Here is a 27191-nt window from a genome sequence, read left to right as displayed (position 1 = left end):
CGTGCGTGTGTATGTGGGCATTTTTTTTTTTTTTTCCCTGTGACTAACATGAAGCTAAGAGCATCTAATGAAACAAAAGCTCCTTGAAATTTGGGGAACTTACTGGGTGAACTCTTTGCTACAGGGAGCACCATTTTAATTTTTCTCAGTTCATAGTTGAACGATGTTGCAGTTGACCAAATGACATGATTGGCTTTCTGCCTCTGCTCGTTAAGTGATCCGAAATTGACCCCTGGTCTATGAGAGAGAGGGTTTTTGAAGCTGTTTTCCTTCTAATATAACGGCTCTTAACTTCATTCAACATTCTATCTCATCTTTAAAATTTTTTTTAATATTTATTTTTAAGAGAGAGAGAGAGAGAGAGAGAGAGAGAGAGAGCGCAAGCACGAGTGGGGGAGGGGCAGGCCCTGAGCTGTCAGCATGGAGCCCGACATGGGGCTCGAACTCATGAAAACCATGAGACCGTGACGAAAGCCACAAGATCATGACCTGAGCCAAAGTCAGACGCTCAACCGACTGAACCACCCAGGCGCCCCTCTATCTCATCTTTAAAAAGGAACTCAGTGACTATTAAGAAAAGAGACTGTGGCCATCGGTATCTTTTGAAAGTTTAAGGTGAGTTGTAGAATCCAGAGGTTCCAAACTCTCAGTACATTGTGCTTAATGATAGTTTGCTTTTCCAAGCTGATAAAGGCTTACAGAGGTCCTGCTTGCCAGTTCACCTTTGCAAACTTGACCTTCCTAAAATGAGAGTGAGGCACTTGGAAATGTTTACTAACCAAGCTGAACCACTGCCAATGCTCCCGGTCAGTGTGCACAAAAGTACACAGTGACCGGAACAAGGGCACTCCCCGTCGTGCGGGCCTGGACGTGCCTCGGAGGTGCTCTGACAGAAGGGCAGGACCTTTGGACTCTTTCTATCAGCACACGAGGGACACAGCAATTCACTGATTAAAAAAAAAAAACAAAAAAACACCACACACAAAAAACTGCTCCCGGCCTTTTCTGTGTCTTCCCTTCCGAAGCCACAATTTGGGAGCAGGTCGTGGGGGCATCTTTGTAGAAAGGTGAAGTTGGATTAGAATCAAGATTTCTGCTCTTATTGGCCCCGTGGAATTTATTCGCTAAACGTATATGTCCTCAAGTCAACAACATGGAAGTTACTGCCCGAGGTGATCCGGGTGAGAAGAACGGCGACAGCAATCTGGTCTATGTTCTCTTGTGAGTATTTTTCATGATCTTCTTGGGCAATAAAGATCTACCACTATAGCAGATGTTTCCTGATTGGATTAGAACTGAGTTATGATAAACAACTTGGAAATAAGTGTTGGTCAGGAAGGACTTTGACAGCATATTTATTCAGTTTGTATTAGTGTTAGTGCTTTTTTTTTCCATATATGGTTTTTGGTAGAGGTTGCAACTGATGGCTTCTCTCTATATATTGAGTTTTTCATAAGTACTACATGGTTACTTCTTGGGAAGAAATCCAGGCACTTCTGAATCATTTGGAAGTGGATTGAGTGAGGCCTCTGGTTCCAAAATAACCATCTACCTGAGGAGACTGTGACTCACATGTTGGAGGTGATGAAATGGCATTGGGGTGCCTAACATATTCCGTTCAAGGGTGTCTCTTCATGTTAAAACAATCTCTGACTGATCTTCTCCTTTCTGGATGATCCCAGTGGCTCAGGGACTAAGTGATGATCCAGGCAAACTGGCCTCATCATGTGGAGGACGGCATTTCACTTCTAAGCTAGTTTGATGCAGGCAGATTCCCTCTGGAGGGTCTCACTGACATTTGTTGATTATTATTATTATCATTATTATTATTGTTGTTGTCATTATTTTCTGAGATGTGGGATCCTGCACAGGGTTCCCCCCAGTCCTTACAGGAAAGCAGCACCTGAAGGGGGAAGCCCTTCCTTGAATAGTCACACCCCTCCCTTTTTTTTTTTTATTTTTTTTAATGTTTATTTATTTTTGAGACAGAGAGAGACAGAGCATGAACGGGGAAGGGGCAGAGAGAGAAGGAGACACAGAATCGGAAGCAGGCTCCAGGCTCTGAGCCATCAGCCCAGAGCCTGACGCGGGGCTCGAACTCACAAACCGTGAGATCATGACCTGAGCTGAAGTCAGACGCTCAACTGACTGAGCCACCCAGGCGCCCCAACACACCCCTCCCTTTTAAGAAGGAAGTTTGGAGAATGTAACCTTGCTTGAAACATGCAGTAGGATTTAGGAGAGCATTCTGTTGTATCTCTTTGGATATTGACTGTGTGTCATTCCCCTAAGGTATTAAACAAATAAAATCAAGCTCCATTATATTTGCTCAGGGAGGAAGGCTTGCTAATCTCACTTTTGTGAATTTTCCTTCAGGGAATTCTCTAGTGCGTGGATTTATCTGATACTCAATTGCTAACGCGAGCAACTCATGCTTCATTCACTTACTCTTTTCCATGAGGCTCTTTGCCTCCTAACAACTTGGGTGTGGGCCAACTCATCTCATCTTGTTGCTGGTCACCCAAGTTCTGCTTTTGGTTCGAACACAAAGCCAACAGGAAGTGTATGGAGGCCATGCTGGAGTGTTAGCGAGGGTGACAACAATGTTGCCCGAGAGGCACTCTTTCTGTGTTGGTATCTCTGTGGAGCGTGGGCTTCCATTAATCAGGAAGCACAAGACACATGAGGAGGCAGAATCACTTGAATTATTAATGTTTTGCATCATTGCCAAGGCCCCTGGGAGCATGGACAGGAAGGGAATTAGGGGAAACTTTAACTCTAGATCAGGGTTCCTCAGTTGCAGAACCATTACCGTTTGGGGCCAGATAATTTCTCCGTCACAGGGGCTGATCTGTGCACTGCAGGATGTTGGGCAGCATCCCCGGCATCTACCCACTAGATGCCAGTAACACTTTCCTTCCCAGTTATGTCAGGCAAGAATGTGTTCACACGTTGCCAAATGTCTCCTGCGGGGGGGAATATCATCCCAGTTGAGAAGCCTGCTGTAGACTGGTGGATAACAATTTACTGGGTTCCCCCCCCCCTTCTTTTATTTCCCTACTCATTTTAGTTGTAGCATCTGGGTTCCCTGGGTTTAGATAAGGCATTTCCAAACACTCTGGAAACAGAGCTGTCATACGCAGCACAAGGCTTTGTGGGATATTCCAGTGGTTCTCAGAGAAATGTGAGGCTTAGGAACTGGGTTTTGGATTAACTATTTCTGACCCTGTTGTTTTCTAATGAGTTTTGGGAGGAATTTTAATGTTTCCCTCTCCCTCTGTGTTTAGCTGCATTCATTGCTTGATTGAACTTAAAAGCAAACAGCTTCCCAGTTCAGTTGTGAATGTGGAAGGCTGATCCTTCTTTGTCGAAAATCTCTGTAACCTAACATACGGCCTGGGCGATGGGCAAGCTACGGCTGTCCAGGAAATCAGCAGGGCTTGCCAATCCTGTACTTAATCTAAAGCATTTCATGAGACTTCTGAAATCTCACTGCAGCAAATATCGCTCTGGATCCTGCCCACGTTTTCTGGATTCCGAGCTGCCTCTCCAGGGAGGTACCTCTCCCCACCGGCAAGGTTTTCCTGCCCTGAGCCCAGAATAACCCCGGCAGCTGCTCAGAACACCTCGAATCCTTTTGATTTCTCTCCACAGTCACGTTTTATGTTCCGTTTCCCAGACGGGATGAACCAGAAATCATGCTTTTGGGGGAAACAGATTTTTCATAGGAAGGAACTAAAACACCCTGAGTCGTCAGCAGCATAGTCCATGCTCTGAACCCCCCCAGCCTCGTGTCATTTCAGCTGAATCAGACGACAACTTCCCGGTCACCTGCTTGGGGTGTTCATGTCTCCCGGCGTGTATTTTTCACGGAATTACAGCAAGGTGTGAGCGAGCAGCCGCGAAAATAACAGAGCCATGAAAAACGGCCCCCTTTCCTAGGCCTGTCTCCTTGTTCCAGGAGAAGTGAGCAAAGAGACCAATTAATAGCACGGATGAAAGCCGAAGGCCATACGGTTTGCTCGAGAAGAAAAATGAACATCCTTGCTTCTTGGTCTGTGCCAGCTCCACACGGGCACAGCTGCTGATACGGGTAACCACCGAGATAGGTTAGCCGCTGCCCTAAGGTGTGTGTCGCCACAGGCCACAGGGAGGCACGGGGGACGCTGGTCTCTCCTCCCTGCACACCATGGAGCTCTTATCCTTAAATGAACTTTGTTTTTTGACCAGCTCACTAATTGTGATTGAAAACACCAGCTCCCCAGCAAGGCCCAAGCACTGGAGTTAGCAGCAGCAAAGACAGGCCCTAATTGCTCCATTTACATAAAAGTAGAAACATACAACGTCTAAATATAAATCTCTGGCACATCGCGCCTTTTGCAATTACAGTAAAAGAAGGTACCACGGTTTCCCTCCCGGCTCCTTCTCGCAGCAAGCTGCTCCACCAGGTTCCCCAGGGGCTGCTACTCGAGGCGAGAACAGAGCCGTGCTAACGCTCCAGCGAGTAGTGGGGAGCTCGGTGAAGTCGCCAGTAAATCAGGCCGCCTGCACTAGGTGAAAAACGCGGTGGCAGCGGGCCACTGTGCTAGCGCAGAAGCGGGTAGGACCCGACTGCACACTCGGAAAGGGGACGGCTCGTGGAGCGTGAGCGCTCCTGGCGCGCCTCGATCGGCGCTGGAGCCGGCCCCGCGGGTCCCCGTCCCCGTCCCCGACACTGGCCGGGCTTTGGACCCTGGCACTGAGGGCTGGGTTCAGAGATTCCCAGCTGCACTCGCTGAATAGTGATTTTATTTTATTTTATTTTTTTTCTCCCCCTCTCTGAATTCTTTAGCTGCCAAAAGGGGGGAAAAATCAAGAGCTGCTCTTAAGAGAAGTTGCCCTTGCTGGTGCCCGGGGTAAAAATAGAGGCGGCCGCTCGGAGCGGCTTGGCCCAGACCCTGGCCCCGAGAGCCGGGCTCGAGCAGCGGCCGCGTTCCGGCGTGATCCCTGGGAGCTGCCAGCAGGTGCTGCTCAAGGTACAGTAGCAGGCCGAGCAGCGGGCCCGCAGGGCCGGGGGTGGGGACGCTGCTGGGGGAGGGGGCAGGAAGTGAAAGAGAAACCAAACCCAGGCAGGAAAAGTAGATGCCTGTCAGGAGTTGGGCTGACCGGCTTACCCCTGGGCCCTGGAGTTCGGAAGGGAAGAGATCATTCCCAGTCCGCGATACTCGACAGAAGTTATTTTAACCTGCCTGCTTCCTCCACCACCCCCACTTTAATTTCCACCGGTGAGGAGGCATTTCCTCGGTGTGGCTCAGCTCTGAGGCTGGGGATTCAGGTGGAGAATGACATCATTGCTGGTGGGCTGACCTGGTAGGTGGGCACTTCAGAGGCATCCGGTGGCCAACTGGATCTGAGTCACGAACGTAGAGGGTCGCCCCTCTAGTCAGGGCCCTGCGAATTTCTGTGACACAACTGTTGACAAAGAGCCACCAGGCACCTCAAAAATAACACCACCTCCTATGTTCTGAACACGCACTTGACCCTGTCAGTTGAGTACTGTGGCTCCCCGCTTTACAGACGAGGACACCCGAAGCCTTAGGGGGTTGTATGGCTATAGGAGGCAGTGGAGCCAGGGTCTGATCTGCGTTTGTTTTGCGTACCCAGAGCTCCTACACATGATGGGATTTCCAGGACACCAGCGTTCACGCCTGGGAGTGGTTTCAGAGGCCCTGCAGGCCAGTGCTCTCCAACAGTGCTTATCAAAAAGGATGGTGAAGATCCTTCCTTAGGCAAGGGTCAAGTCCATCCAATTCCAAATTGATGGGCAGTTTGGGAGTTAACCAACACCGATCCTGTTTATATCTTTCCTTCCCAGGTTCCCTCTGTGCCTCTACAACCCAATGATTTAGTTTCCTATTTTATTTCTGCCTATACAGTTTTCAGAATACCCCCCCCCCCATCCCCAGCGTACAGCTCATCATCCCCACCGTCTCTGTGTTTAGCCAAGGCACACCCTCCTACATAGCAAACTTCTGGTGTCCTAAAGGAACCTGCTTCGACTACACATCAGGAGGCCAGAGCCTCTATATTTTGCTTGTGGGTACAGTGAAAAGTTTATTTTATGCATGTTAAATCCTGCATACAAAACAACATATCTGGTCATATGGCTTGCATTAGCTCCCAATTTTGCACATTTTATTCCACTTGTCATGAGTACCCCGGCTTATGCTTCAGTTGTACTCCTTCAAACAGCCCTTCCCCACTATTCTCTTCTGAAGATTCCTTCCAACTGTGTTATTTCTCGGCCTTGCTAGCAACCTTCCCGCCCAACAAAAACCCTAACCGACATAACCCCCGTTTCAAAGAATGTTCATTCCTTTTCACTAATCTCACGTTGTGTTTGTAACAATTTAAAAATCGTAGGGTTTGAAGTCCTGATAAAGAAGAATGGGGTGTGAGTCTTCCTTCCTTTTTTTTTTTTTTTTTTTTGCTAGTTGGGAAGGATATTTGTAAAGTTCACTAGCAGAGAATGGCTGTTTTCAAAGTTCTTGGTGACAAATGATTTATGAAGCAGGCATTCAATGTCAAGATGTAAAATAATAGTGGAAGTCGGGGGGGGGGGAACATCATCATATAGGTATACATATTTTCCCTTTTTTTTTCCTCAATGAAGTATCTTACTTTCATAAGTAAAATCAGAATCATTCTAAAGAGCACTGCAGATTTTCTTCCCTGTAAGAAACAATCAAAGACTTTGTAAATAGAGGCAACTTCATGAAGTAACAGATGTTTTATGTGAAGACATAAAACCCGAGCCTGAATATAATGAGAAGTGTGTGCTCGAGTAGTAAAAGTTGGAAGTTGGACACTCAGTGAGATATAGCTGTTCAGTTCCAGTGTTTTTCTAAAAGGTAGTCTAGTCAGTCAGAGGTTTGACTGGCTCAGTGATCACCAAGTTGTGTCCCAGCAGCCAAGAAAGGCTTTCCATCAGATAATGAATTATGAAATATGTCTCACAGTGGAAAAACCAGTCATCTGCTGATGTCATGCTGATTCTAACCAATCCCAAACAAAGCCCCAGCCCTCCTCTGTTTGAGTGGTACCAATGTGTGAGTGTGCAAATGAGTAGCACAGTATAAAACTTGAGAGTGCCAATACCATGAAGAGGAACTCCTCACACAGCTCTTTCCACACGATACAGGAGTCTGCCGGTGAAAGACAGAGGACCAGAAAGGTAATGCTTTTTTAACTCTTACTTAGGAGCTGTTGACACATTCATAGTCAGGAAGGTTACAAGGAGTTGACTTACTGCACTTCCAATGCACGTTGTAATTTGGTACCTTTTTATATTATTCAGGCAGGTTAATAATACAGCTTTCAATAGTAGAGCATGCAGAGAGATTGTGTGTTTATACAGCCCATTCAGCACTTATATACAAGTACATATGCCACAGGGAAAGCTGTTTTTAAGAGTTACATTCACAAACAGTAAATTCAGGGAACACACACATACTCGACATGCAGAGGGAATCCAAATATTGATAACTTGCCCTTATCTAAATGCTACTAGTAGGACTCCTGAGTTGTTTGTAGTCATTAAACTTTTAGGTTTATTTCAGACTCTCTTGTAAAACTTAATTGAACTACAAAATTCTTTGGGTGCTGTATATATGACGCCAACGAGGTAGAGTATGTTAAGTTTTGTATTTCAAAGATGTTTTATTAACAGATCATAAGGCAAATAAATGCCCCCCCGCCATTCTCTTTCACCATTCCCTGCTAAAAAAAAAAAAAAAAAAAAAAAAAAAAAAAAAATTAGGCTCTTTAGGAAATGTTGACAAAAATCTTAAGAAGAGCAGAGTAATCGATGTTCCTGGAGGAGAAATCCCAAAGGTGATAGATGGTGTGGAACAGAGAAAGTCTTGCAAGTAATTGTTTTGGAAAAGGGGGACAGTGTGTCCGATTCAGAAAAGCATTGTTATCTATGCAAACTGTAATTTTAACTTAATGTCACAATTTATTCACCCTCCTCCCCTGGCCCTCAGATCCTAGGCTTGTAGTAATGGTATTTCTTAACTTTTTCCACCCAAAGCACATTGCTTAACTATGATGCTCTGAACACACTAGGTGTCAGATATAAGCTGACTGTATCTACAGAAACTGAGGGCTTATGTGTGGGAAAGAAACCGAGAGAGAAGGAAAGCTTTAACAGATGGACCTCTTAAAGATACTTCTGCATGATAAAAGCAATAAGACAGAAAATGAAAAAAAAAGGGGGGGGAGAATAAAAAAAACTCAGAGAGGCATTGTTTAAAAATTCACATTTTTCTTTTTCTGTGAACGCTGAAATCCATGATGATTTCATCTGTGCCTTTCCTTTGAGGGAAAAAGAAGCCGTCAAGGGGCCAGTCCACGAGCAGGCTGGTCCAGGACAGGGTAGGGGGATGGCTGAAAAACTCCCACATGGCGGAGAAAATCATTTGCCAGTATATTTCAGAGATTCTTTTCCCAGAGGACCAGTTATCCGAGTAATAGGAGCCCACTGTTTGTAGGGAATAATGTGGGAAAAGGCCAAATGAACTCTGCACTTTTATCTGTAAAGTCGGGGCTGGAGGTAGGCTGTAATTTGTGAGTGCAGGCGCGCAGGGCAGAAGGGGGCGGCGGCCGAGGAGAGGGAGAGGAGTTTCAGGTGACCGAGCAGGTTGACTTGCCTGTGGATCCTTCAGTGCGCGGCTGCACTTTGCGGTTGGGAAAAGTAGAGGGTGTTAGGTGACCCCAGACAGAAGTTCTCCCCGCCCCCCTCAGATCCCCTACCTGAGCCGAGGACCCTGAACATTTAAATATGAATGAATGGGAGACCGGCCACCTCTGGGACTCCCTCCAGCCAGGACGATCCACTGGCCCCCGGTGACCAGCATGCCCCTCTTCCCGACCTCCAGGTACCGGTCCACCCACCTCCCGGGATCCTCGGCGGCCCCGCCTTATGGGCCGGGCGGTGGGTCCCCTGGAGCAGAGGCCAGGTGGGCTGGAGGGCCCTGGGGGCACAGTGTTTCAACCCAGTCACCCCTGGAGATTGGGACAGTGCCTTCCAGCGGGGTTTTCTTTCCCGTCCAAAAGAGGAACTGGGTGAAGCAAGGGGACTGGGCAGAGAAAGAAAAAATAAAAGGGGGAAGTAGGACAAAATTGGAAGGATTTCTTTCAGAAGGGAAGTAGAACTCCCGAGAATGGTGATATCTGAAGAGAGGTGTGTGTGAGGGAGCAGTGAATAGAGCAGCCTGTCAGAAACCGGGCTGTCCCTCCCCTTCCTAATCACAGCCTCTACTCACAGAGCAACTCCCTCCCTCGCCCATTCACGCACTCACTTAGGACCAATCGTTCTCTCTCTCCCTCTCTCTCTCCCTCTCTCTCTCCCTCTCCCTCTCTCTCCCCCTCTTTTCCCTCTCCCTCTCTCTCCCTCCCTCTCTCTCCCTCTCCCCCCTTCTCTCCTCTCTCTCCCTCTTTCCCTGTCTCTCTCCCTCCCATCCTCTCTCTGTCTCTGTCTGTCTCCCCCCCCCAACCCTGTCTCTCCCTCCCTCCCTCTCTCCCTCCCTCCCTCCCTCCCTCCCTCCTTCTCTCTTACTCGGAGACAGTCAGAACTCTCCTCCCTGAGAGCCACAAACCTACCGCACTGACTGCATTCAGAGAGGGAACCTGCAAACAAAACTTCACAGAAAACTTTTTGTTCTTGTTCCAGAGAATTTGCTGAAGAGGAGGAGGGGGAAAAAAAGAAAGAAAAAAAGAAAAGAAAAGAAAAGAAAGAAAGAACGAAAGAAAGAAAGGGGGAAAAAAAAACCAAACCCAAACCTGTGCGTGAGTGGGGGTAGGAAAAGCAGGGCCTTTTAAAAAGGCAATCACAACAACTTTTGCTGCCAGGATGCCCTTGCTTTGGCTGCGAGGATTTCTGTTGGCGAGTTGCTGGATTATAGTGAGGAGTTCCCCCACCCCGGGATCCGAGGGGCCCAGCGCAGCCCCCGACTGCCCGTCCTGCGCGCTGGCCACCCTGCCAAAGGATGTACCCAACTCTCAGCCGGAGATGGTGGAGGCCGTCAAGAAACACATTTTAAACATGCTGCACTTGAAGAAGAGACCCGAAGTCACCCAGCCGGTGCCCAAGGCGGCGCTTCTGAACGCGATCAGGAAGCTCCATGTGGGCAAAGTGGGGGAGAACGGGTACGTGGAGATAGAGGATGACATCGGCAGGAGGGCAGAAATGAATGAACTCATGGAGCAGACCTCGGAGATCATCACGTTCGCGGAGTCAGGTCGGTGCCGGCCTGGGGGGTGGGGGGGGGGCGGGGGGGGGCTGCGTCTCTCCGCGGCGGTCCGGGGGCCGAACTTGCGCCTCCGGCCGCGCGCTCTGCCCTGGGGAGGAGGTGAGGTGCCGGGCGCCGGTGGCGCCGGGGCCGGAGGGGAGGCGGGGGGGTGGCAGGCGGGTGGCGGGGGGTGGGTGGAGGGGGGGCGGAGGACTTCTCCGCGGACGCGGAATTCGAGGCTGAGCCCTGGCTGGAGAGGCGGCGAGCTCACACTTGCTGAACTCGCCGGTGAGCCCGGAGCGAGCTCCGAGGGCCAGCGTGGGGCCGGGAGCCGGGCTGCGGGAGGCTCGCTCGCCCTGCCTGTGAAACCAGATCCGGGCAGCCGGATGAAAGCCCGGGCGTTTTCGGGTGCTGGGGGTGGGGGGAGCCCGGGAGGCTTCCGGACCCCATCCAAAGTTTTTAATGGGGGTGGGGGTGGGGGCGCGGAGCGCGGGTCGGGGTGGCCTGGCATGGATGGAGTCATTGTCTTAAGACAAACCTTCCCTTTAAAAGTCCAGTCAGGGGCCACACCAGGGAAGCAGGGCATATTCATTGGTGACAGTCAGTTTTGCCTTTAGAAAAAACTCTGCCTTGGAAGAGCACGGTCATCACATTCTAGGCAGCGAGGAGGGACTTTGGGGGGACAGTTGACATTGAACCCGCGGCCACTTTTGGAACACTGACTTTTGCTCTCTGAGCAACAACAGCACCACCACCAACAAAAAAGAGTTTTGTTCCCTGCAAAGTTACCAAAAGAGCTCTCTGGCAAGGAACGCAACCTTGACAGAGTGCTCTCAGATACTACACTGAGCTCTCACTCAATCCTTAAGAGGAAGAACTTTGATAGATTCTAATCCTTGGCTCTGGACCACGCTAACCTGTTGCTGGATAGAAAATACCTGTCAGAAGGGCGGCCACAGACCTGGAGCCAGGTTATTGGGTTATTTTTACAGTTATGTGACACAGACCCTTTGCCTGCCTACACGCCCCTGCACGCCCAGGCACACAGATGTGTTCATACCGTGTTACTTTCATGGTAATGCCAGGCTAAAAAATTGTTTCCCTTGCCAAATCCATTTGAAAGGAATGCCATTGTTTTGTTTGGTAGAGCATATGGCCAGTAAAGTATGTGCAGGGACTCCCAGCATTACTGTTTAAAAGTTTGCCGCAGCCGTATAAACAATTAAGGCAACACTCAGAATTTCCAATCCTGAAAACCTGTTGACTCAGATGTTCTGTTTTCAAGAAAACCCTGCCAGACCTGGGCATCCTTTTGGGGGAGCAGATAGATAGCCTGCTGGCTTCCTGGCTCCCCTCGTAGGAGAAGCCCTGACGTCCTGCAAGTTTCCCCGCAGGACAGTCTCTCTCTCTCTCTCTCTCTCTCTCTCTCTCTCTCTCACCAGAAGCTTCTTTTCAAAGAAGGTCTTTCTTTCTCAAAGCTCTTTCTCAATGCAGCCCCTGAAGGGCATGATAATGATGACTTTATCTGTTGAAGCTTATTGAGGAAAAAAAAAGTCAGGTTGGAGTTTTCAAGTTGCACACTCAGTTTTTCCTCAACCTTTCCTGATGGCAAGGTAGGAAAGAAAGTGCTTACTGACATGGAGTCCAGTGTTGAGGGGGGGGGGGATGGATTCCAGTGGTCTAGAGGTCTGCTCCCAGTGCTGACACAAAGGGACCCTGTCTAGGTTTTTATATACCAATTACCACACATGATGGCTTTAATTGCAAGCCTTACTCAATTGGCTTTACCCGCATCGGATGACTAAGTATACCTATGACTTTGACCACTTTTAATATACACCTGATGCTGGCAACAGCATCTGACTTAGCTGACTTGTCTAGCAAACCACTCTTTTGGCACTGAGAGATTTTGCAGTGAAAGAATTTGACCTTTAGCATTCTTTCTTACTTATGGCCTTCATCTCAGTGCCGGTCTTTTTCTTATTTATATGAAATCTCGGCTTTTTTTTTTTTTTAACTTTTCTGTTACGTGTTTAGTTTAAAAGAAATTGAGTTACTTTTTAAAAAGGTGATTCATTTGACTCACACGTTGACTCCAGTTTAAGGTTTGTAATGGAAAACTCCTCCTGGTTGAGTTTACAACTTGACTTTGGGTCAGCTGCTGGAGTCCCAGAAAAGGTTTATTACACTTAACTTATTTTTCTCATCTGAGAAGTTTCACACATCAACTTTAAGTTGGTTTACTATGACTTCACGGAATTAATGATTGCTATGTGGACCGTCTGCTCTCCAAGCAGAGTACCATATGAGTATGTTGTTGCTGATTTTGCTAACCAGGAAAGAGCTTCATCATCTGAATATACAAAAATGTCTTGTTGCTTTTGGAATAGTTCAACCTTAATCATATTCAAACTATGTCAAACTGTAAGAATTTGGAGAATAGCAAAGGGTATTCATTTTGCTTTTCTTTATAAACTATTGGGTAGCAGCGAATCCCAGTCAGTTAGTGTCACCAATGCCCGTGACACTGACGCATACCCACAGATGTATCTTTCAACCTTAAGATTCCTCGACTGGGGGAATTCCTGCTTAACTTTTGCCCTCGGCCCCCTTCTTGATGGTTAAATGAGGCCGCGATGCGGCCCAGCAGCTGAGCAACTACAAAAAGCTCAAGCGTCTAGAACTCTTGGAACTGAGTTTGTCCCACTGAGCTCAGGTGGAAAGTCCCATCTTTGTAAAGCTGATATGAGTTGTTATTAACTAAGTGGTGAGGAATTGCTCTCAGGCTCTCTGACATTCATCCCAACAAATAAAAATTATTTTTTTAATGCATGTCATCCAAGATTGCTCATCATTACTACATTCTCTAGATGGCTGGCACAGAATCCTCTGTGTTTACCTTAAGTCCTTAAAGGAAAAAAAGAAGGGATGGGTAGAGTCAAGTCCACTCTGTCTATAATTGTCAATGAAGCTGGGATCAGTGGCCTTCTTGACTCCTATATCTTATTTTATCTTCTTGTGATCCGTGACAATATCTGGTCAATGTACAATAGCAACCTATCATTGAGTCTCCATATGCTGCCAGATTTACATACTGGTGGCGGTAATCAACTTAGACATTGATAGCACTTGTTGGAGAACAGAGAGGGAAAGAAAGACAAGTGGAGCACCAAGAAATGGAAAATGCTCACTAAGCCCAGGTGTTGTTGAAAGTAACCCTTAAATCTCCCTTCTTGGAGGATTCCAGTTACAGAAGATTTGAATTAGAAATAGACACTTCCCAAACAGGGGCCTAAGAAGGCTTGCTTGGATGACTGTTTTCCCCCAGCCCAAGAAAGCCATCTCAAGGTGGACTTGACTCCCACCATTCCATGCCAGTCTAATGAACTTTCCTGTGAATTACCCGTCACTGAAGGGTGCCTTTAGTTAGGGGTTACACGCTTTCTTCTCCCAATAATGGGCAATGATTGGCCACAAGAGGGCGCATTCCAAAGACTTTTGCTCCTTCCCATTTAATCTAGGGAAATGCAATTTCACCTCCTGGAAGCCCCATTCTGCAGCACCCAAATCTTGGTGCTTGTCAGTTGCCCCCTGCTTCCTCTCGTCCTCCAGAAAAAGTTAGGATTTTATGGGATGGGAGAAACATGACTCCCTGTGATACAGTAAATGAGACAGAAGAAAAGAAATGAGAATTCTAGTGATGCATGTGAACATTCCCGAGCTCTATGGAAGGCAGAGGAATGATACATTTCAGAAGCAGAGCGTGGAGAAATGTGACCATGAATCATCAGCAATACTGATCTGCTCACACATCTCTCCCTAAGACGGCTGGCTGCCTGGGCTTTTACAAAAATGCCTTCCAGCTCCCCTCATTTCATTGCCTGGTTTCCCTGTCTTATCAACGCTTTTCACCAGGGACAAATGACAAGTGACTTCCAACAGGGAGGAAAGGGCTGTTTGGTGACTGCCTTGTGAAAAATTGGGTACGGCTTTGGGGGATGCGTTTGTTTCCGAAGTTAGAGTGTGCAGCGAGATGGTGGCAGAAAGACCAGAAGCAAGATGCCTAGTGGTTTTGGGCCTGTGACGTAGGTGGATCTGAGTGGGGGTGGCGAGCTGTCAGAGGGCAGAAAGTCGGCTTTCGTATTTGGAGAACTGGGAGTAATACCTTCCCAGGCACTTTTTGTGAGAACATATTATTTGTCTTGGCCCTTCTTCTGCTAAACTATACTCGAGCATGAGCTGTAGATCAGAATTCCTCATACTCGACTGGTCCCTAGATCCAAAACCCAAAGTGTAAAAGTTCGCAGGAACTTTGGAAGAGGTCTCTGAAATTTCTGTGGGTTGAATCTTAAGAATTTTTTTTCTACTTCTTCTAGGATCCTAAGCCCCTTTCTCTCTCTATTTCATCCCTATTTGAATGGGAGACACAGGAATGTGGCCGAGCATTTGCAATTCAATAACACATCCTAAGATAAAAATATTAAGGCTAAACAAAAAAAATCCAATCCAGATAATTTATGACCAAAAAGACCTCTGAGGCAGGTTAAAGGAGGCATAACCTTGAAGACCCCACTTTCTGCCATCTGCAGAGACCCCTGAAAACAGCTCAAATGCAAAGTTAGTGCTTTAGAGAACACATATGCTGTAACCGGTAGTTCTGTATACTGGTACCAGGGACTATACCATATCTAGGCACAGTGAAACCTGGATGAAGAATGGGAAATTAAAGTAACAGCAGCATTTTACAAGGAGCCCCCCTCCCCCTGCCCCGCCTCCCGTGGCGAGTTTAAATCTATAAACAAGATTTTCCACATTCACATTAGAGACATAATTATTACCCATAGGTACAAGGGCAGCATACTTTGGGCAGGACCCTGGTGAGGCGAACAAAGCAGAATACAAACGAAACGCGAAGTGTGCGTGTGTGTGTGTGTGTGTGTGTGTGTATTGCGTGTATTGCTTATTTCATGAGAAATGTTCATCCGCCCACAGATCTGAGGTGTGGGGCTTGAGGGGGAGCAGAATTTTGAGTCCCGGTGTGGGGGAAGAGAACAACAAGGGGCTTGGCTGCTTAACCCTTGGCAGGCCTGCTTTCATGATTGAGTTATTAAAAATATCTGAAAAATCCTGAAAGCAAAGGAAAAGGTGCTTTCAGGTGTTCTGACTTCTAGCTTCCGGTCTTTCCTCAGTCCAATCCCTCCTTCCCCGGCAACATTTCAAAGGTCTTCCCTGTAAAGTGCAATTTTTCAGCCTCCTACTCATTCTTATGCACCTTTCTCTCTCCCTTTGGTATGTGTCCCCCGAGCTCATAGAGGTTTAAGTGATGAAATATTATCACCCACATGGGTTTGCGTGGGACTTTCTTAGTGAATTACTCAGGCAGAGCAGGCTGTGATACAAGCCTTGCTCACGAGCCTCGGGAGGGAAAAAATAGCACAGAGGATGAAAAGAATATTATCAGAGAGTAGGTAATGAAAGGTTAGCAAAGCCACCAGCTATATCTAGTTAGATAGGTAATAATGCAGGAACCCAGAGCGCACCTGTATAAGCTAATGCTGTACCTGCTCCCAAAGCATTGTGGGAAGGCTTCCATTTCAGGATTTGATGCAGGAGATATTTAAGTCAAACCTGAAACTGATTAGTAATTGATCCTAAACACCTCAGCCTCAGGCAACCTCCTTCCATTTTTTTCAAACTGTTATGCATAGAGATTTGAAGATTGGAGCATCCTAAAAGCATCACTGCGGTATAACAATCTCCCTTAGGTAGAATACAGATAAAAGGGAATATAATCAAGTGACTAGTTATATTTTCCATACCTAAGAAATTTGAGGGTTGTAATATCTTTCTGAAACCTGCAGCCCTGATAAATATTAATCATCTCAGCTTCTAGCTGTCTCATTCTCTCCACCCCCTTCTGCAATGAAAGCTAAATGTAAAAGAAAAAAAATATTGCACTGCTTAATAAGTCAAATACAATAGAACTTTTAAAATGTACCTGCATATAAGGTAGACATTAGGAAGACTTGCATCTCTCTCTTCCCCCTGTTCTCCTGAGCATTATGGCAACAGCATTTTCATGAAATTGGATCTGTTTTATTTTTTTTCCCTGATAAAATATCATGCAATATACAAATAGCAGTTCCAGAAATGGACACGAGGAGAAGGAGGCGACAGGCATGTCAATTAGTAGGGGGAAAATCCAAATGTCAGAAATATGGGGGAGAGATACAGCACGCAGGCAATGGAAGCAAATACAGGGAACAGAATCTTTCAGCTCAGATAATTAAACCAATGCATAAATCAGTGCTGTGCCTCTCCACAGTACGCAGGCGATGCCATGCAGTTAATTATCAGCCAGGACCAGGTTGAAAGTCATTTTATGATGCCTCTCTGATCCTAATATAACAGCACCTGACAGATTGAGCCCCCTCTAATGAGTACTCTCTTTGTATGATCCTCTCTCAGGAACACTAAATCATTTGCTTCCAAGTACAGCTGCCTGTGAAGAAGGGGAGGGGCTATATCCTGCGTTGGAAACCTGCTCCTGTGAACTAAGGGGCTCTCCTCTAGGCTGTTCCTGGAAGCCAGCGACCTTAGCCTCCCTGGCCCTAGGAAGGCAGTTTGCACAGGCTGTCTCGGCTTCAATCCAGTGGGCCAGTGAGCCCACCCTGGCCCCCACCCCCACCCCCAGCATACCCGTGGACTTCTCTGGACTCTATTCATGGGAAGTCCAATGTGTGCTGGTCCGCACTGCCATCTGGACCCTCTCTATAACCGAGCACTGGCTGCCTTCACCCCAGCCCCTCCTGTCAAGCCCAGGTGAAAGCCCAGCGGAGCCTGTGGGAACGAGTTACCTGAAACCCAGAGAGCTTTTCCCATTCTGAGGACGAGTCAGATTCTCCAGTTTCACACTCTTTCCTAGAAAAACAAAACACAACCTTGTGCCCTCTGGCTTCTCTAATTTAGCAGCTACTATCTCTCGGTCTTTAGGGTGGCACCCTGCACAGTTTAAGGTTTCAGACGCTGGCCTAGGTCGAGGCAGAAGGGAGAACAGCAGGTAGCTTGTGACTGTTCTCTACGGGGCAGGGTGGAGGTGCCCACGCCGGAGGGAGCCTGCACCCTCCTTCAGGCCGGCTCTTAGAGGCTTGGGTGGCTTCCGGAAGCTGCTTGTCTTTTTAAATTTAAATCATTAAGCTCTCCTTCCTAGAGTCTTCTCTTTTCCTTTCTAAAACAAAACAAAACAAAACAAAACAAAACAAAACAAAACAAAACAACACAGCAACAGAGAAACCCACCTTTGTAGCAAAGGGGCTACTGCATTCACGTTTTGAAAAGAAATCATGCCCCCTAAAAAAAGACAGTCCCCCCCTTCTTCTAACTGCTCTCCGCTCTAGTGATCTAATCATAAACCTAGCTTTATTATTCATTTCAACTCCTGCCAGGGACCCAGGGCTGGAGGCAAAGGGACCCCCCCCCCCCCCGCCGCCCCGCACCACCACCACCACCAATGTGGCCAGGGTCCTACAACTTTATACCAAGATGCCGGAGAATCTTTTGTATACATATGTAGCCTTTCCTGGCCCTGGCCTCAGTGAATTTACCACTATCAGAATCGCAGTGTGCAGAGTGTGTTAAATTAAGAACAGAATCTACAGTGCGCAATGCACAGAAAAGCCTGCCTTCTGCTGCAGAGAACTTGAACGAGTGCCGAAAATTTATAGTACCGTAAACATCTCAGGGCTGAGAGTGATAAGTATGGCTGGATTTCCGTTAGCTATAGAAATCCAGGCAGGGAGACCCTCCTAGGGAGTTGCGAGTTCTAAGATGAACTTCTCCTGACATTGTTCTCAGATTTGTGTGCGAGATGGGTGTGCATGAGACTGTTGTAAGCAGGCACACGCAGGAGGCGGCCATGAAAAGAGGGCATGTTTCTTATACCACCAAGGGGTAAAAGTGGAACTGAGGGAAGGTGTTTCATCAACCCGAGAATTCAAGTCTGGACACCTGCTCCTTGCAGTAAATGTTGTTACATGTACAGACTTACAGGTGCTTATGGAAGGAGAAGGGAGTAGTGTGAACTAGGCAAGAACTGAATGGTCTCTGAATCCAACTGCCTCGCCATTGTGGGGGTTGCCCCTCTGTTAGTAGCAGTCGCTGTAATTGGGGCTCATTAAGCTGCATTCAGAAGGGAACGAGGCAAAAATGGGGCACACGGCAGTAGGGGGTGGATCTCCTAATCTAATATAACTCAAGGCTGAAGATGCCTCCATTTGTTAATAGGGAGTCAGGCAATTGCCTACTTCCTGGTAAATGCTGGACCATGACCGTGAACAAGATGGATAGGATCTCAGACCTGGGGCATCCTAAATTAGACTGGCAGGAGGGTCGGGGAAGTGGTGTGGTCTCATCTGCAAACCAAAACCTCATCAAGGGCAGCTACTGAGGGTGACGTGTTGGGAGCTGGAGGATTCTAGACGAGGGGCACACTGCCTGGAGGTGAGAGAGCGCATGGGATGCTTCTGACCTCAAACACTGTGTGGCTGTGCCACAGAGGACGGGGCGCTGGGAGAGAGCCGGAGTTGAGGCAGAGCCCAGAGTCCCGGGTGGCTCCTGTTTTATACCTGCTGAATGGTGAAATGATGGGAGAGGGGCCTGGCTTTATGCTGAAAGGCCAGATGCAAGCAAAGACTGTCGTGGTGACCCAGAAAAGAAATGATGGACAAGTGAAACAGGTTGTGGTGAGGGAGGAGGAGTCTAGCTCTGTGGGCACTTCCGTCGGTGGGGGGGGTGGTGTTTGCGTGTTTATGTGGGAACAGCACAGCTTCCACGACTTGCTAGAGCTCACGGGGTGCCTTCATCTGTGTGATCCCATTTGATCCTTCCAAACCTGAGGCATAAGGGGTCAAATGTCTTTATGACATTCCCATTTTATAGAAGAAGAAACTGAGATTAAGTGGCTAGGGAACAGACACAGACCTCCCGGGCTTCTGGACACTGACTGAGATCTGGGCTCTCTTCTTTCTAGGGCAAGAGTTGACAAACTTTCTCTGGAAAGGGCCAGAGAGCAAAGATTTGAATCTTTGTGGGCCAGTCTGTCTTGTGACTGGCGGGGACCTAGTGCGAAAGCAGCCACAGACAGCCTATGAAGAAATGAGTGTAGCCGGGGCCCCGTTAAACCTTATCACAGGCGCTGAAGCGTCCATTTCATATAATTTTCCCATGTCACCAAAATCCTATTTTTCTTCAACCATTTAAAAATGTCAAAAGTGTTCTTACAGTCAGGGGGCCACAATCCTCTGACCCCTGTTGGAGATGGCCTGTGGCAGAGGCCCCACGCCTGCCTGAAATTAGTGACTGGTGACCAACATCGCAACTAACGAGTGTCCCTGCTCTCTCTTGTGCTGTGTTTCGTCTGCAGGCACAGCCAGGAAAACACTGCACTTTGAGATTTCCAAAGAAGGCAGTGACCTGTCGGTGGTGGAACGCGCAGAAGTCTGGCTCTTCCTCAAAGTCCCCAAGGCCAACAGGACCAGGACCAAAGTCACCATCCAGCTCTTGCAGAAACAACCCCAGGGCGGCGTGGACGTAGGGGAGGAGGCAGAGGAAATGGGCTTGATGGAGGAGAGAAACGAGGTGTTGATATCGGAAAAGGTGGTGGATGCCCGGAAGAGCACGTGGCACATCTTCCCCGTCTCCAGCAGCATCCAGCGGTTGCTGGACCAGGGCAAGAGCTCCCTGGACGTTCGGATTGCCTGTGAGCAGTGCCACGAGACGGGCGCCAGCCTGGTGCTCCTGGGGAAGAAGAAGAAGAAGGATGAGGAGGGCGAAGGGAAGAAGAAGGACGGAGGAGACGGAGGGGCAGGGGCAGACGAGGACAAGGAGCAGTCCCACAGACCTTTCCTCATGCTGCAGGCCCGCCAGTCTGAAGACCACCCTCATCGGCGGCGGAGGCGGGGCTTGGAGTGTGACGGCAAGGTCAACATCTGCTGTAAGAAACAGTTCTTTGTTAGTTTCAAGGACATTGGCTGGAATGACTGGATCATCGCTCCCTCCGGCTATCACGCCAACTACTGCGAGGGTGAGTGCCCGAGCCACATAGCAGGCACATCTGGGTCCTCGCTCTCCTTTCACTCGACCGTCATCAACCACTACCGCATGCGGGGCCACAGCCCCTTCGCCAACCTCAAGTCGTGCTGTGTGCCCACCAAGCTGAGACCCATGTCCATGCTGTACTATGATGATGGGCAGAACATCATCAAAAAGGACATTCAGAACATGATAGTGGAGGAGTGTGGGTGCTCATAGAGCGCCCAGCCCAGGGGGGACGGGAGCCAGAGTTGTCCAGAGAAGACAGTGGCAACATGAAGAAGTGTTTAAGGTTTCGGAGTTAAACGAGGAGAAAGAATATATATAGAGAAATTAAAAAAAAATAAACTAAAAACAAAACCTGAAACAGATGAAGGAAGATGTGGAAAAATTCCTTAGCCAGGGCTCAGAGATGAAGCAGTGAACAAGATGGGAGTTGGGAGGGAAAGGGAGAAAGGCGTGCCCTTCGTTTCTTCCGGTATCTATCAAAGTGATGACATCCGTTGCTTACACGGGAGTATCATCCCCTCCTTTTCAGTCCCCCTTCAGTGTGAGCCTCGAAGTCAACTTGTCTGGTCTGCAGGAATGTGGGCTAGCACAACCCAAATAGCATCTAGAAAGCCATGAGTTTGAAAGAGCCAGTTATAGGCACTTTCCCATCCAGTTACCCAGGTTGTAAGGTATGTCTGTGTGACCCTCTCTCTGTGTATATCAGCCCGTGCACACACGCACACAGACACACACACCACAGACACACACACACACACACACAGACACACACACACACACACAGACGCGTTTCCACACAGCCCATGCACACACACACGTACCGGTAGGAGAACTATAGTGTGCAGGTGGTACACTTCCTTTTCTGCACCAGTTTTGCAACAAAGCAAAACAGAACAAAAACCAACCTAAAAAAAAAAAATTGAGAACAAGAATGGGAAGAGAGAAAAATCAAGGAACAAAGAATACCAAGTCACATTTCGTTAAGGTGCTTATGATCTTAGAACTATGCAACCTAATAGGTTTGAAACTGTTTACCTGAGAGAGAACAAAAAGAGAGACTTTTTTGTATTGGAAGTAACCTGATTAATTTTTATTTTCTTCAAGGAGAGATACTTGAAAGGAATATGTTTGTCCATCTGTTGGATCCAAACATTTCTATATTTTGTAAATGTTGTTTTTTTTTTATCGTTTACTATTTGCACTACAATGGTGTTTGACCTGTCTAATCCCTTATTTAACAAGTATTTTCTGTGGGTGGGGGTGGGGGGGGTTAAGAGCTGCACTTAATGTGAGCTATAAAAGAACTGCTACAGCACACAAAATAGCTATTTTTATTATTATAATTATAATTATTATTATTATTTTGTACCTTAAAAAATAGACACATACACCAAAGACATTTGTGTGAGCCTTTAAACAGTCTGTCTGTGGTTGGTATCATTCACCATCAGTGAGTCAGGGGTTGGGATTCAAGGTGGAGTAGGGTGGATCGTGTTCAGGCTTCGGAGACCTGAGAAGTTTGGGTTTTGACTCCTTTGACATCCATTAAGCAGGACATTTCATACTGGACGTACAGTAGTTGTACACTGTTGGATGTCAAGTTCAATCGGATTCACAGAACACTACATGCTTGTATGTGTATATATACATTGCTTGTGCATATGCGTACCTGTGTGTATATATACATGTATTGCATCATGCCCATATACACATTTTAAGGACTTCAGGCTGTCATTTTTTAAATGTTCTTAAAGCAATGAATGTTTGTGTGCAAAACACAGTATTTTTAAGAAGGATAGGCTATAGTTTTGCTTTTACTCTGAATTAGGTGGGCACGTTTCAAAAAGTTGGGTGGGAAGAAGCCTGGAAATGCCAGTGAATATTCAGCAAGACCCTCTTTCCATGTGCAGGGACTGAGTTCCCTCTTCTCTCTTGTCCCCCACCTCCACCCCACCAGGGAAAACAGGAAACTCATGTTCTTCAAGGTTCTAGGCTGATCTGAAGTTGGTTTTTTTTGTTTGTTTTTTTGGTAACTTATATTTATTATCTATTGGAATCAATCTTAAATCAGAAAGCTTTTTCAGAAAGAAAAAATTAATCTTTAGGCCTTTGGTTACTTTTTTTTTTTTTTTTTTTTTTGGTGATTAAGGCCTGCTTGTGAGAAATTTTACTTGCTGGGCTAGATAATGTTGTTGTCACTAGTAAAAAGATAAATAACTTGTTGGGGGGGAAGGTCTTAAGAGTTTGAGAGTAAGAAAGAGAACTGCGGGGGTGACAGCAGTGGTAAAAATCCCTAATATTTTATTTAATTTACAGCCAAAACTCTTGATACATAAGTTTGTATGTATTGACTCAGATGCAAAAAAAGAAAAAAAAAACACTTTGTTTTATAAATATCAAAGTACATGCTTAAAGCTAAATTTCTACTAATTTATTCCACAGTATTTAGCTTGCCTAGGATAGCTCATAAGTTATTCATTTATATGCTTTTAAAAATACAGAGCCTTATTTTTACTGACTTGTTTGAAGTTTGCAAAAATTGAAAAAAATACTAATAATTTGGAAAAAATTGCATTCGCTAGCATTTTGTAAAATACTGAAATTTTCAGCCCTATGTCCATTCATAGATTAAAAAAAATAATTGTAGGAAAATAAAATAGTGAGAAACCAAACATTACAAAAGGTGGTTTAGCTCTTCTTGAGATAAATACTAAATCGGTATACTATGTAACACTAGGCTGTATGTAGGAAAATTATTTTAATGTTATTACTGGGCAAATATACTTACTACATCTTGAGGTCCATCCTTTCTTAGGCAGAAATATAACACGTACTACACGGGAGTGGACTCTAAGTGCAAGAGAGAGAGCATGCAAAATTGGTCCTTGCTTCCTCACTCTTAACCACTGACGAGGAAATCGTGCAGGTGGGGGAGGTGCGCATGGTGAGGAAAGCTTCAAGGAGAGGGGGGTGGCAGTGTTCAACTTTACAAATTGCCATGAAAAACTTAGAGGGTGTTTTGAACTGCATCTTAACTGTTACTGGAACTAATAGCGGAACCCATGAAAATAAGCGTGGGGAACCAAGTCCTAGTTCCCTGTGTGCTAGCAGAGATGGCCAGGGCAATGGGAAAAACAAGATGTTCGAAAGGCAGTTGCTACCTGTTTGCGGCTCCCATTCATCTCAAGTGCGTGCCCCATCTTTGTAAGCCCTTTAAAAGAGTGCTTGACCTATTGGGGGTAAGACGGAGTTTGACTAGTGGCCACAGTAATTAGAAGCAGAGCAAAGTGAAATTCCATACGACAATATTTTCATGGGATGATTTAATTGAAACTAAATGATCGAGTTATCAAATACCTATAAACTTTAACTTTATTTCATTAAATTTATATGGCCTTGAAATAGAATGATAAGTTATTGCTATCTTCAATAACCTTGGAAGATATGCGGGCTTGTGAATAACCCCACTTTTCATGTAGCAGCATGAGGCCAAAAGAAAAAACTTTAAAATTCTACCATATTGGGCTCTTCAGAGTATGTTTTCCTTAAAACAGGGTGGCTCTGGCTGATCTTAGCATCTCTCTACTCTTCTCTAGGGCTGATCTTTAGGCTCTTAAAAATCTACACATACCAGTCTTAAAAGCTCTGAAAAGCATTCGTCCCCAAGTATCTTTTAAGAATGATATATATTTTGTAGTTTGGACTCTTCTTTCTCCCTGTTTTCCTTTTTTCCTTCCTTCCTTCCTTCCTTCCTTCCTTCCTTCCTTCCTTCCTTCCTTCCTTCCTTCCTTCCTTTTCTTCCTTTCTCTCTTTCTTCTTCCTCTTTCTTTCTTTCTTTCTTTCTTTCTTTCTTTCTTTCTTTCTTTCTTTCTTTCTTTCTTTCTTCTTTCACTTTTTTTTAATTTTTTTCAAAAAGAGCATGGCAAATTCCAGCACACTGACTTGGGGTTTTTCTTGCCCCGGAAGACCAATCAATTTCATAGATATTTAAGATTGATTCCACACTTTGTTTTCCAGGAGAATGCCTGCATTCTCCTCTAAGGAAGAGCAAGTGAATTTTTTTTTCGCCCCCGTGGGATTGGACCTCAAGAAGTAAGTCTAAAAAATAGAGAGCGTGAATGCCCCAGTTGTATTAAGCTTAGATTCAAATTATTATGTTCACTTGAAAAAATGATTTCCCGGGGGCCTTTTGGCAACTTCCCTTTTCAATGTAGAGAAAAACTTAGTCACCCTGAAAACCTACACAATAAACGAAACTTGTAGATGTGGGCAGGAGGTTTGGGGGTGGACATTGTGTGTGTTTAAATTAAACCCTTTATCACTGAAAGCTGTTGTATGGGTCAGAGAGGATGAATGCTCACTCAGAAGCTGTTCACATCTTCAAGAGCAGAAGCAAACCACATGTCTCAGCTCTATTATTTATTTTTTATGCATAAAGTGCATCATTTCTTCTGTATTAATTTCCAGTGGGTTTTACCCTCTATTTAAATGCTTTGAAAAACAGTGCATTGACAATGGGTTGATATTTTTCTTTAAAAGAAAAATATAATTATGAAAGCCAAGATAATCTGAAGCCTGTTTTGTTTTAAAACTTTTTATGTTCTGTGGTTGATGTTGTTTGTTTGTTTGTTTGTTTTTATTTTTTATTTTTATTTTATTTTATTATTTTTTTTTGTTTTGGCATACTACATGCAGTTCTTTAACCGATGTCTGTTTGGCTAATGTAATTAAAGTTGTTAATTTATATGAGTGCATTTCAACTATGTCAATGGTTTCTTAATATTTATTGTGTAGAAGTACTGGTAATTTTTTTATTTACAATCTGTTTAAAGAGATAACAGTTTGATATGTTTTCATGTGTTTATAGCGGAAGTTATTTATTTCTATGGCATTCCAGCGGATATTTTGGTGTTTGCAAGGCATGCAGTCAATATTTTGTACAGTTAGTGGACAGTATTCAGCAGCGCCTGATAGCTTCTTTGGCCTTATGTTAAATAAAAAACCTGTTTGGGATTTATTTTTTATTTTTATTTTTATTCTATGTCTTATTGGTTTTCCAAGATCAACTTGGCACACACACTGCTACACCCTTCGCTGGGTGATAATTTCATTTCTCCTGTAATTCTTGGGAAAAGTATGAGACACAGACTGAATGGAAGAGAGAGGGCACCAAAGCTGGAACAGGAGAACTCAGGGAGGAAAAGAATAGCTATTGCTGTGGCAGGGCTTTGTAATAAGCTGCAGATGCTTGGACCAGCAGGAGTTATATTTTATTCATTTTGTTAATTTCCCATTTCTCAAGCTGTAGTGGCAAGTAACATGAAATAAAGCAACATTCCCTTCTTCCCTCCGTCCCTTCCTCCCTCCTCCTCCTCTCCTTCCCCACGTCCTCTCTTTTCCCTCCCTTCTTTCTTACTCCTTTCCTTCTGGCTAGAAAATCCGAATTGCATGAGAGCAGAAAACAGCATACCTTAGGAAAGAAAAGAACCTAGACCAACAGGACCAATATGGACTCAAAGAAGGACAGTCAACAATGAATTGATTGTTCAATCTTTTCTTCTATAGGTTTCCCTATAGTATCTGTGCCAATCTAAGAGGTTATATGGAGAAACTAACTCCTGTAAATACCCTGGGTATTGCCGGGTGAACCAAGCAAGTCCTGTGTGCCCATTGGGTAGATGTTACTTTCCCTGCTTTCATCCGAGGCATAAAGTAACATTAATTGGAACTAGGATTCCAATCCAGGTCTATCTTCAAGTCTAAAGTTACTACTTTGCTGCCCCGGACCCTGATATTTATATTAGTTTCTTTATGGACTGAGAAAAAAAAGAGGGAGGTGGCCATGGGGGTTGGGACTGAGTGTTGAAGACACTTCTAACTTTTTACCACACTTTATATTCACCAGACAGTTTACTTATCTCCAAGTGAAATGCCAGGTTCATGTAAAATCGTATTAAACCCTTTTTATTTGTTTTAGGTAGAAAAGTTACATTTTTTGAAAATTAAAAATGAAAGTTGTTCCAGTTTTGCTTTATATTTATGAATATGTCTTATTTTTTCTATTCTCATATTGTGCTACATGAAACCTTTTACCCAAAGTATTTTTCTTTATGGGCCCAGTGGTATTCTTGCGTGCACGTGTGTGGGTACACACAGGAGCACGTGCGTTAGCCTTCATTTCCTGCCAGGTTTAATAATGAATGCATGTTAGTAACTAAGTAAAAACTCCACTAAATTACAAATGAGTAACATTATTATAAAATTTATACAGATATTACCATCATTAAGGCAAAAATAACAGAAACCAAAGTCAAGTGTAGAAAAATATATCAATATGTATATATATATATATATATGTTACACACTAACGTATATGATGAAGATGCATATATATGGGGCACAGTGTCATCATTCAAGGGGAACTGCCAAATCCATTTAATTTAGAAGTTCGATGCTTTCTCAGAAAACGGTTTAATTGTCTGAGGAGGTATCCAAGTGTAAGGGCACAGAGCATTGCATTAATTTCCTCTTGCATCAAATAATGGCGTCGGCTCCTTTGAAAGAATTCTGGTGTTTCTGCGTTGAATCCAATTTTAAGTCTTCTCTTTGGTCCATGAAAAGGCAGGATTCATTAGAAATTCTCCATTACACTCTTTCAGGCTTTCTTGAATTGTCATATAATTAACAGCGAGAAGAAAAAAGGGAGGCAAATTGTTTATCCACAAGCAAAAAAAAAAAAACAAAAAAAAAAACAAAAAAACCACAGAGCTGTTTCAAGACTTTTTAGACATCAGCAATTGTCCCCCTTGCCTCTGTGCACTT

At 45.4% G+C, this 27191-nt stretch overlaps 1 protein-coding gene and 1 long non-coding RNA gene across 5 annotated transcripts in view; one reads left to right on the top strand and one right to left on the bottom strand.

The window, feature by feature from the left end:
• The window catches only part of LOC131509598 (uncharacterized), a 38996-nt gene extending 22591 nt beyond the window's left edge, over positions 1-16405 (bottom strand). Inside the window, exon 1 of the long non-coding RNA XR_009260600.1 lies at positions 16270-16405. This is a non-coding gene — a long non-coding RNA (uncharacterized LOC131509598). The remainder of the gene's footprint in view (positions 1-16269) is intronic.
• INHBA (inhibin subunit beta A) lies at positions 958-25386 on the top strand. 4 transcript variants are annotated; one of them, XM_058725470.1, is made up of 4 exons: positions 958-1221; positions 4832-5015; positions 9713-10280; positions 19693-25386. In XM_058725470.1, exons 3-4 carry the CDS (start codon positions 9893-9895, stop codon positions 20577-20579), a joined length of 1275 nt encoding a protein of 424 aa, XP_058581453.1. In that variant the 5' UTR covers positions 958-1221; positions 4832-5015; positions 9713-9892; the 3' UTR covers positions 20580-25386. The 4 variants fall into 4 exon arrangements, with proteins under 4 accessions (XP_058581453.1, XP_058581454.1, XP_058581456.1 ...); XM_058725471.1 differs by lacking the exon at positions 4832-5015; XM_058725473.1 differs by lacking the exons at positions 958-1221; positions 4832-5015 and adding an exon at positions 7109-7213.
• The last annotated feature ends 1805 nt before the right edge of the window (positions 25387-27191 follow it).

This window comes from Neofelis nebulosa, chromosome 4 (genome assembly GCF_028018385.1).
Source record: "Neofelis nebulosa isolate mNeoNeb1 chromosome 4, mNeoNeb1.pri, whole genome shotgun sequence".
NCBI classification, from domain to species: domain Eukaryota; kingdom Metazoa; phylum Chordata; class Mammalia; order Carnivora; family Felidae; genus Neofelis; species Neofelis nebulosa.
Note: the sequence above shows the minus strand (reverse complement) of the source record. Positions and strands in the feature narration are given on the sequence as shown.

Bases quoted from the DNA above. Each gene is read 5' to 3' on its own strand.
- INHBA (XM_058725471.1), top strand. From the start codon at position 9,893: ATGCCCTTGCTTTGGCTGCGAGGATTTCTGTTGGCGAGTTGCTGGATT. The intron at 10,281-19,692 runs GTCGGTGCCGGC...TTTCGTCTGCAG, and splicing joins CATCACGTTCGCGGAGTCAG to GCACAGCCAGGAAAACACTG.